The sequence below is a fragment of the Prunus mume genome, linkage group LG2 (assembly GCF_029339155.1).
Source record: "Prunus mume cultivar Tortuosa linkage group LG2, ASM2933915v1, whole genome shotgun sequence".
Lineage (NCBI taxonomy): Eukaryota > Viridiplantae > Streptophyta > Magnoliopsida > Rosales > Rosaceae > Prunus > Prunus mume.
This window is the reverse complement of record NC_142699.1, coordinates 25,909,977-25,921,145: the sequence shown is the minus strand read 5'-3', so window position 1 is coordinate 25,921,145 and position 11,169 is coordinate 25,909,977. Positions and strand designations below refer to the sequence as shown.

Sequence of the window (11,169 nt, the reverse complement as noted above, 5' to 3'; positions counted from 1 at the left end):
TTTATAAAAACAATCTTTGTTTATTTCTTCACCATTTTATTCTTGACCATACATATATGATATATCTTAGCTGGGTTTTTACATCATATGACTTGGTTTTAATTGGGGCACACTTCTTACAAAAGCCTCACCTCTCCGGAAACAAGTTTGAAACCACACACACTCAAACCAATTAATACTTGTTTCCTCCAAAAAAAAACAAAACAAAACAAAACAAAACAAAACAAAACAACACACTCACACATTGAAAAACACAATTTATTTATAGCGTCGAATAGATGATCCAGTCCCACTTAATTAGTGTCTATATTCCTTGTAGCTGCGCTGTGGAACCTTTCTGAAGATGACTCTTATGAGATCATAGTAGAGGGACAACTGGGCAAGAGCAAAAATGGTAACCGGCAAGCAAGTCGCTGCATATAATGGATATGCCACATATCTGAGTTGTCGGTCAAGGAGAAAAATATGGCCAGTACAGAATGAGACTAACACGGCAGCTATGGATGCGAAGAGTGATGTTAAACCCAGCAAAAGTTTCCGGGGCAAGCTGATGGAAAAATCATGTGCTTCGTATCGAGACGTAATAATGGACAGAAAGAAGACCAGGGCAGTTACTGACAAGCAGAGAGCAAGCAGTGATGAGATGGTGAAGGCATCGAATGCCGGCTTGTCTTTGAAAACCGGTGAACCAGTTTTATCATCGAGTCCGCCCGGTACAGATGCTGATGTTGCGAAGGCAACTGTTGCAATGAGCGCAGCAACCACAGAGCATGATTCGGAGGTTTTGACGAGCCAATTACTGCCTTCTTTTCGAAGATCTTTGTGTGAAGTTGTGAAGATCTCCTGTGGTATCTGACCTGCTTTGTTGTAGCGAACAGATGCACGAGGTGGCAGGGACTCTCTGACAAACTGCATCCATGCACAATAAAATTTATATAATTTAAAACTTTATTCAAAGATCGATATCTGTTCAATTAATGACCTTATTAGTTTGAGTTAAGTCTCAATTGAAAAAGAAACAATTTCACTATTTGATTATCATTATAAAATTCAGGTGTTTAGTTGAAATATTGTATTATTCTTGATTTTATCCCTTTTAATGAGGGATTCCTCAAATAATTTTATTCAAAGCAATCAAAATCGTTTATTTTCCAAATCTTCGTTTATAGATCAAATCATGCAAATTGAAAATCATTACGGCATCTAATTGGGACCACCAAAATAGACAAACATGGTGCTTCATTAAAACAAATAAGATTATTGTTAGATATATAGGATACCTTGTACCACTTAAGTTCCCACTGCATTTGTAGTGCGGCACCAGGAGTAAGCCATGGCCGATGACCTCCACATTTAGCAGCAAGATGCAACGCATTGTTACCATTGTTGTCCACCTGACGTAATAAGCTTGTGATTTGTTTCTTCCTGTCCACTAGGAAACGGTAAACATGGGGTTGCCTGTTCTCGACTGCCAACAGTGCAACACTCTTATTTTCGGAGTCCACATCCTCAATAGCCACTGGAAATTTTTCTAGGATTTTTTCCACCATCTCACTCACTCCCATCTTTGCTGCAATTAATATTGGTGTCTGCTTTTTCACTTCCAAATTATCTTTATCACTCTTCTTATCTCCCAATTTATTATCTTTGTCCTTCTTATCTACCATATTATCCTTCTTCTCATCTTCTTTATTGCCTTTCTTCTCTGTATGATCAGGAACATCTCCAAATTCGGTAGGATCAGGAACATCTCCAAATTTATCTTTATCGTCTGGAGCTTCTCCAGAACTTTGTACGTTCTTGTATAAATTACTATGCTCAACCAATTGATTCATGACCTGAGTAGCCCATATATGTCGCCTTTTCTCGTCGTGGATTTTATCTATCCTCCAAATTGCTAGAAATTCAAATGATGACATGCTAAATTAAAACCAACTTTAGTATGCCTGATGGGGTTTCAAACAAATATGTGCAATTGATTTTTCTTAATGACATTATTTTCTTTCAATTGGCTCCTTAAAATTGAGGAGGAGCTCCTCCTAAGACAAATGGGATTTTGACTTTTTTTTTTTTCCTTCAAATTCTTTTTTTGTTTTATTTTGGAATTTACCAAGTGTCAAAATTCCATTTTCTTTGAAGATGCACGCCTCCTTACTTTTAAGAAGTCAAGCCTTGCTCATAAGCCTTGATAGTACTCACCGTTGATCGCTACCAAGACAGCTGTGATTAAGTTGAAAAACTTAACACATGAGGAGTAAATATAATTGGGACGACTTTCTCTCCCATCTTCCTCTCGTTGGTTCATGGCTACAATTTGAAAAACAGGAAGGAAAACAATGCTAAAAAGTTGCACATAGTCTTAAACATTTTATCAATGTATTCGTAATGTCTTATAATTGAATTATTGACCTTGACAAGATGCACTTTGTGCTGTTGTGATCGCATAAAATTTTAAGGCATAAATATTCAGAGTTTTTATATTAAATTTAAATTTCAAGATTATCATGGAGTGAACGAAAATTCAGATTTGAGGATGAGTTTTTTCTGACCAGGGGAGTTTGATATAGGGAAAATCAAGGGATTCTCATTATTACTGCTAAAATTTAATGTTACTTATTTATTTTCCATGTTTACTTATTAGACGAAGAAATTATAACCATTTGAAATTGAGAGAGAAATGATGAAAGGGGAGGATGAGAGGGAGGAGTAATAAAAGTGAAAACAAAAAGTTGAAAGTGAAAACAATTTCAAATATATTTCAATTTTTAGTTTTCGTTTTCACTTTTGTTACTCCTCCTTCCCATATTCTCCTCATGTTTTGTCTCAATCCCATCGTCTCCACTCTCATTCTCACTTCCATTCTCCCTCTTTTACTTCTATACTCCAGTACAAAAAATGAAAACTTAAAACTAAAATTGAAATGGTTATCAAACAGGCCCTTAATTATCAATTTTCAATTTTTTTATTAAAAAAGAAAAAGAAAAATGAAAACATATTTGGTAATAAATTTTGTTCTTTGTTTTCAAAATAGTGAAAATGACTTTTTTTTTTTTTTTTTTTGCTTGTGTGCTTCTGTTTAGGTTTATTTTCTCTATTTAAGGGATGTATTTTACAGTTTAAGGGTGGATACACCATTCATGAGAAGTGATAAGGTTCACTACAAGTTCAAGGGACATTATAGTTACCAAACTTTACCTGGCATTGAGCTGCTCTCTTGTTGGGGATTCTCTGCATCTTCCTTTTTATTTCCTCTCTTAGCTAGACATAGAGAAGAGCACATCCCATTTCCCCATGATTTAGCTGGAAATGGAGAAACTATGTTATATTAGACTTGTGGTGACGAAAAAGCAACGTATAAATTGGATAAGTGACGAGCACTCACTTAATGCTTGAGGAAATTCAGAACCCGTATCGATGGTATTTCTTCCTCTTTTCTCGATGGGACAAATACTCTTTTTGTCCTCTTTTCCCCCTTTAAGCTCTTCAACAATCAAACCTGATAAATGAAATATAAAAACTTATTTGGACAGAAGTAGAGTTGCAAGATATACCAAGGTCTCTACAGTTGCAAGATATAGAGTATACTTATATTTTCTATTTCGTCCCCTCAATTTTACAATTCTAACTCCGCTATTAGATTTACTGATTGTATGATCAAACAACTATATATATTTTTATTTTCTCTTCAAAAAGCAGGTACATATATGATGTATACATACTTAAAAAGCAGGTCATATCATCATAGTTCTCTTTTTTAATAATTTTGTCCCCTGAAAGCCTAGTAATTACCAAGTGAGACATGAAACTGCCAAGTGCAAATGCATTAGCATTGTATTACATGAATTAAACATCCAAAAGCTTGATCATAGACCAAAAAATAAAAAAATAAAATCGATATATAGCGGTAATCTTACATTGGTATATGAGACGATCTAACGGTCTAAGGCGGCTACTGCTTTTGAATGCTGATGGAGTATTGGCTAGAATATGCAGGGGAGAGAAGCCACTCTGATTAATATAATTGACAAGTTCTGGGTACCACAGAATGATCTGGAATGCCAAACCTATATATTTAAAAAGGATATTAATAATAAAGAATGATATTAAGTTAATATATATAAAATACTTATTGATCATTTTGTCGAAGTGAATCCCACCAATGTATATGGGACTCACTTGTATTAGAGATGTAATCAACAATATAATGGTACAAATTCATCCCAAAAAAAATATGATGGTACAAATAGCAACTCTCTTTAAGAAGTGGGTAGGCCAAACACTTACTGAAGTATTCACCGGACATAGCTGCATGGAGAATGGTATCACCATTCCTTGCTCTAAATGAATAGCATCCTTCTACACAGTGACTATGAAGGCAAAGAAAAACCTTCTCATGCCCATTAAGAGCTGCCAAGAAGAGAGGGGTCTCATTCTCATTGTTGAGAGATGACACGATTTCGGGGTCTTTGGTGGCCATTGCATGACACGTTTCCACATCCCCCACTACAGCAGCTAAGTGGAGAGGTGTGTTGCCTTTCTTGTTTTTTATTTGCAATATCTTGGATGCATTGTTTCCAATGAGCTGTAACAACTGCCGCACAATTTTTGTTTCGCCATCCGAAGCAGCGATATGTAGAGCAGTGTCCCCCGCTCTGGTGATCCTCATCTCTTGAACTTTTGAGCTCTGTGATGATCCATAGACCTCCACAACTTTTTCCCACTCGCCGTTCATGGCGTTTTCGAACAGGCTATTGCTCATTTTCTCCTGTGAAACCATGGCATTTTGGGATTCAACCTCTGTACCCATGTCTGCCCTTCTCTAGCTAGTGTATGAGTGATGCAATATATATATATATATATATAGCAAACCTTTAAAGTTTGTGATACCACTCTAGAGAATTATTATATATCCAACCATCCCCTCTTTTATATATATATATATATATATATACATACAGAGAGCTTCCATTGAGGGATCCCTCAAATAAGCTTATTTGAGGGACACCCCTTCTAGGCCCCACTCTGGATTGTATTTCACTAATCCAAACCGTCTATTTTGTAGATACTCATTCAAAGATTATCTCTACAAAAAATCACTTGAATCCGATATCATTTGACCACTTAATTGAGTTATTGAAATTTTAGTACTTTCTTGAAGCACTGTGTTCATTGATTTTGTAAGACACAATTGGATGTCGAAACGGTTTCCGATTTGTCTAATTTTTTATAAGGATGATCTATGAATGAAGACCTAAAAAATAGATGGTTTGGATCATTAGGAAAAAAATTGTAGGGTACCCTAATGGGCGTCCCTCAAATAAAATTATTTGAGGGATCCCTCAATAGAAGGTAGTACATAGTCTAAACTTAGGGGTGATGGATTTCTCACAAACACACAAATAATGTTATGGGAATTTGAACGTGAGACCTCTAATATGAAATTCAAGGGCCTTTTTCCTTCTTTAAGTTTTCCTTCAAAGATCAACCATTCAAAAAATAAGGACTGATTTGATAATCATAACTTTTAGTTTTCATTTATTGTGGTGTACTAATTTGAAATTTTCTTTATATAATTTTCGCTCGCTATTATTAGGTATCTTATTAATTCTGTCCAATGAACTAACTTTGATTAAGTATCTTATTAGACCGTTTAAACTAAATTTAAAAATAATAATAATAAATAAATAAACAAAAAAAGAAAAAAGGCAGACAAAAGATTATCCCGGAAGTAATGAGCTTATTCTTTATCCTACTTTCCAAAGGGGTGCTTCCTAATATATATTTTCCGAGAAGGAAGGCATTGCTTGTTCCAAGCGATAAAAACCTCTTGTATCCAAAAGCAATCAAAAGCACAATCGTGCAACGCATGCTTGTGCTAGCTCAGTTGTGGACTTGAAGATGCAAGTTCAGTTTCTCTCCATATGGCATATATACACTCACTCATGCAATGTGATTCATGAATTGCGCTAGAATAATTACATATCAAGTTATCACTTTGTTCTCCTGTAAAGTTCCTTGTGCTTCTTGTCTAAAAACAGTTACGTATACTCTAAATAAAAATACTTTTCTAAAAAGGTATCATTGTTTATTATTTATACAAGAAAGTTATATACTTCGCTGGACTTCATCATGTCGTTGCAGATTCGATTCACATAGGAGTCGTCATGCACAGTGGTACACTTTTTGACTGCCACAGATCTCTGAAAGTTACTATAGAGCGCTAACTAATAAAGCTACATATCAGTGTTGAAACGTGATTCATGAGATGCTTATCTTTGTGTTTTGTTTGGGTACGTGAATCCAGATGGTGTCTTTTAAATGATTGTTTACAATCTGAAATTGAAATTCATAGCTTAAATTTGTTTTGCAACGGGATCTAGCCTAGTGGAAAAGGGCCTTGATTTGTAGACAAGAGGTCTCAGGTTCGAACCTCATGCCATCATTTGTGTGTGTGAGAGAAATCCCTCTCCCCTCTAGTTTAGACTATCACTTGTACTATATATATATATATATATATATATATATATATAAAATGCATCTTTATTTGAAATGCATAGATTTGAGGCTTCAATCCAAATCCTTGGATCCAAACGGGTCGTAAGTAAGGCAAAACAAGAAATGGTGCCACCACCACCTTGTGTAACAGTCCACCTCATGATTCTTTGATAAAAACAGACCATTAAGTTGTAGAAACTCTGTGGTATTGTAAAAGAGAGAGAGAGAAGAAGAGAAAAGAGAGAAAGGTTTCTCAAGAATTAAGAGATCTGTTATGTCTCATTAATTAACAAAAGAATTAATACAATTACATATATATAGCCTTTCGACTATTTACAAACCAACCACAGAAAACAAACTAATTACATGAGTAACAAACTTATAACAGACTGAACTAATAACCAACCAACTTTAGTTATGAGATATCATCTTCATCTTTACACCCCCTCAAGCCAAACTTGGAAGAATCAAGGATTCCAAGTGAAAGCTTGGACTGCAGAAACTGGAATCTGGTTTTAGACAAGGCTTTGGTATGGATATCTGCAATTTGAGACTGACTGCACACATATTTAACATCAACCAGATGTGCAAGCACTAACTCACGAATATAATGATAATCAATCTCGACATGCTTAGTACGAGCATGAAATACAGGATTAGAGGCAAGAGATATAGCAGAGATATTATCACACCAGAGAGTAGGTTTGTGAGAAATAGGAAAACCAAAGTCTATGAGCACCTTGCAAATCCAAGTAACCTCTGCAGCAGTGTGAGCTAAGGACCTGTACTCAGCTTCAGTAGAGGATCGGGCTACGGTTGATTGTTTCTTGGCACTCCAGCTAACTAAGTTGGTACCCAGAAAAACACATGAACCACCAGTGGATCTTCGGTCATAAGAACAACCAGCCCAATCGGCATCCGAGTAGGCTGACAGATGCAGTGAGCTTTTCCGAAACAAGAGACCATGAGTAATAGTTCCTTTGAGAAAACGCAATATACGTTTGGCTGCTTGCATGTGAATAACAGTAGGTGTATGCATAAACTGTGATTTGATTTACTGCAAAGGAAATGTCAGGTCTTGTCCAAGTTAAGTATTGAAGAGCACCGACAAGGGATCTGTATTCAGTAGGATTAGCAAGTAATTCCCCACTGTGATCTAGCTTGGTAGAGCTAAGTGGAGTGCAACAGGGTTTTGCACCAGTCATATTTGATTTCTGTAACAGATCAAGCAGATACTTGTTTTGGTGAAGAATCAAAGTGTCTGTGGTTCGATGAACTTCTAGACCCAGAAAGTAATGCAAGGGACCTAGATCTTTGACAGGAAATAAAGTGCTCAACTTGGCTATGAACTGATTGCAAATGGTAGCATCAGGACCACTTACCAGAATATCATCAACATAGACAAGAACTATAACCAGAGTTGGAGCATGAAGAACAAATAAAGAAGCATCAGAGGATGATTGACTAAATCCCAGAGATAGAAGAGCTTGAAATAATTTGTCAAACCAAGCTCTAGGAGCTTGTTTAAGGCCGTAGAGAGATTTTCTGAGCTTGCACACATGAGTAGGCCTGCTGGGATCCTGAAAACCAGGAGGTTGAACCATGAATACATCCTCGTGTAAGTCACCATGCAGAAAAGCATTGTTGATGTCCAGTTGATTAAGAAACCAGTTAAATTGGACAGCAAAAGATAACAAGAGTCTGATAGTAACTGGCTTTGCAACTGGACTAAAAGTTTCTGTGTAGTCAAGACCTTCCTTTTGGTGAAATCCCTTAGCAACGAGCCTTGCCTTATATCTCTCAATGGAGCCATCAGGATTCTTTTTAATTCGAAAGACCCACTTGCAGCCAACTACATTGTGAGAGGGTGAAGAAGGAACAAGTGTCCAAGTGCCAGTAGATAAAAGAGCATTGAATTCATTTTGCATTGCGAGTCGCCAATTTTCAAATTTAGAGGCTTGAAGATAAGTATTGGGAATGTAATCAGTGAAGGAAGGAAGAGGATGTTTGGTAGCAGTGAATGCTCTGGGCTTATGAATACCATTTTTGGATCTAGTAACCATGGGATGCACATTAGAAACAGGAGGAGGCACAGGGGAAGGCGAAAGCTCAGAATGATTTGGAGAGACAGGGAGATGCGTAGGCACAGATGCTGGTGGAGAAATAGAGTGAGGAGGGACAGCGGGTTGGGAAGAAGATGAGAGATGGGTGGAGAGAAGCACAGGGACAGAGGGTGGAGATGGAGGCATTGAAAAGTGAAGATTAATAGATGAAGATGGAGAAAGAGACTGGTCAACAGAGGATGGAACTGAAGAAACATCTTTAAATGGAAAAGTATCTTCATCAAATGTAACATGTCGAGAGACATAAATCCGATTAGTTTCCAAATCCAAGCACCGATAACCTTTGTGTTGTAAATTGTAACCCAAGAAGACACATCTCTTACTTTTCCCATCAAGTTTAGATGAAATGTAGGGCTTTAACCACGGATAGCAACTGCACCCAAAAACTTTAAGTTTGGAATAATCGGGAGACTTGCGAAAGACCAACTCCCATGGTGATTTAGTATTTCCTGAGATAGGCAACCTATTGATAAGATAAATGGCAGTGGTAAAAGCTTCAACCCAATAGGAATGAGGAACACTGGATTCAACTAATAAGGTCCGAGCTGTCTCAACAAGATGCCGATGTTTCCTCTCCACACAACCATTTTGTTCTGGTGTGTGTGGACAACTGAGTTGTTGGACAATACCATGAGTATGTAGAAAAACTTTAAACTGTAAACTGGTAAATTCTCCCCCAGAATCTGAACGAAGTATCTTGATTTTATTACCAACAATATTCTCAACATAGGCTTTGAAGATTACAAAAGTAGAATACACCTCTGATTTAGTCTTTAAAGGAAAACACCAACTGTACTTGCTAAAGTCATCGACAATGAGAAAATAATATCGAAAACCACTGCCTGAAGTGACAGAAGCTGGTCCCCACAGATCACAATGTAATAGCTCAAGAGACTGAGAGGTAGATGTAGTGGATGAACTAAATGGGAGTTTGTGATTCTTAGCAATAGCACACTTGGAGCAAAAGAAGTCAACAGATGATGTACCCTTAATAGCAAGCTTAGTACTAGAGATTATTTTGCGAAAGATAGATGAAGAAGGGTGTCCCAGCCGACTGTGCCAAAGTTTGATGAACCCTGAGCACTGACGAAAGCGTAAGAGGATCTAGAAGATGGAGCAGTAGAGGAACAGTCTAGCAAAGGGTAAAAGCCATCTTTAACGGGACCCTGCAAAAGCGTCCTCCCCGTAGTACGATCCTTTACAACAGATCCATCAGAGTCAAGTGTTAAAGCACAATAGTTATCTTTGAGAAATTGGGAAGCAGATAACAAGTTGTGTTTCATTTGAGGAACATGGAGCACATTACTCAAATGAAATTTAGCATGAGAAGAATGCAAAGAAGAAGAGCCAATGTGATGTATAGAGAGACCATTACCATCACCGACATAAACTTTGTCCTCGCCAGTATACGGTGTTGGTGAAGAGATGTTGGCAATATCATTGGTGATGTGAGTTGTGGCGCCAGAATCTAGTAGCCAAGATAGAGAAGGTTTGGAGGTATAGTGTGCACACATGGCTGCAAGTTTTGCAGGAGGAATCTTCCCAGAGAAGTCAGGATTCATGCGATCATAGCAATCAATAGCTTCATGACTAGTAGAGCCACAAATTTGACAAAGAACACGATTACTGCTAAAGGAAGTGTGACGAACACCTTGTGGATGACCACGATTGGAAGACGGACCCCTATAAGTGCCTCTGTGTCCACGATTGTTATTGTACCGGCCAGGATTATGATAGTGATTACCTCGATAGGTGTTTCTTCCACGATGAGAAGGGAAACCAAAGGATTGTTGAGATTGTGCAACATATGCTTGAGGCGGTTGAGTTGGAAGAAGAGGCGGTTGAGACTGAGCAGAGAACGCCTGAAAGGACTCAGTGGTGGAAGAAGAGAGCTTCTTGCGACGAGACATTGAAAGCTCATTGGTGAGAAGAAGGCCATGTAACTCATCCAGAGACGTGGAAGAAAGGCGCAACATTACAGAATCAATAAATGATTCAAATTCATCAGGTAAACCAGCAAGAGTAGCCGCAATGAGATCTCGATCAGAAATAGGCGCACCAGCAGCAGAGAAAGAATCAGAAATTTCTTTGAGGTGTTGAAGATAATCTGCCATAGATTGAGCACCTTTTTGAATCGCTTGGAGTTGAGACCGGAGTTGATGGATGCGAGCATCAGAGACACCACCAAAACGTTGTTCAAGCTTGATCCAAAGATCTCGAGCAGAAGAGACACCAACAGTGAAAGGAATAACATCTTCTGAGAGTGTAGAATTTAACCAAATCAACAGATTCTGATCTTTTTCATACCAAAGCTCAAAGGCTGAATTAACCGATCGATCTGGAAGGAAAGGCGGTGGACATGGCTCAGTACCTTCAACAATGCCAAAAAGTTTGTAGCGCCTGAGAATTGGGGCAAACAGAGCACGCCATGGAAGATAGTTAGATCGCTTGAGCTTAATCGGCACCATGCTTCCAATATTCTGAATCGTGAGAGAAGCATACGAATTGGACAAGTTAGGGTTTGTCGAAGAATTTGGGGGAATATTCGGAG

The 11,169-nt window shown here is 37.7% G+C and overlaps 1 protein-coding gene across 2 annotated transcripts; it reads right to left on the bottom strand.

The window, feature by feature from the left end:
- Nucleotides 1-4,854, bottom strand: LOC148919915 (uncharacterized). Of its 2 annotated transcripts, XM_089046040.1 has the most exons (7): nt 4,285-4,854; nt 3,915-4,064; nt 3,383-3,496; nt 3,196-3,300; nt 2,200-2,307; nt 1,281-1,897; nt 1-909 (listed from the first exon to the last, which is right to left on the bottom strand). In XM_089046040.1, exons 1-7 carry the CDS (start codon nt 4,805-4,807, stop codon nt 298-300), a joined length of 2,229 nt encoding a protein of 742 aa, XP_088902166.1. In that variant the 5' UTR covers nt 4,808-4,854; the 3' UTR covers nt 1-297. The 2 variants fall into 2 exon arrangements, with proteins under 2 accessions (XP_088902166.1, XP_088902167.1); XM_089046041.1 differs by lacking the exon at nt 2,200-2,307.
- Between the last annotated feature and the right edge of the window lie 6,315 nt (nt 4,855-11,169).

What these genes read in the sequence shown, in the direction of transcription:
- LOC148919915 (XM_089046040.1), bottom strand. Translation starts at nt 4,807, where the DNA reads ATGGGTACAGAGGTTGAATCCCAAAATGCCATGGTTTCACAGGAGAAA. An exon ending in TGAATTTCCTCAAGCATTAA is followed by an intron (nt 3,301 to 3,382) that starts GTGAGTGCTCGT and finishes CTCCATTTCCAG; the next exon opens with CTAAATCATGGGGAAATGGG. An exon ending in TGTCTTGGTAGCGATCAACG is followed by an intron (nt 1,898 to 2,199) that starts GTGAGTACTATC and finishes TTGAATTTCTAG; the next exon opens with CAATTTGGAGGATAGATAAA.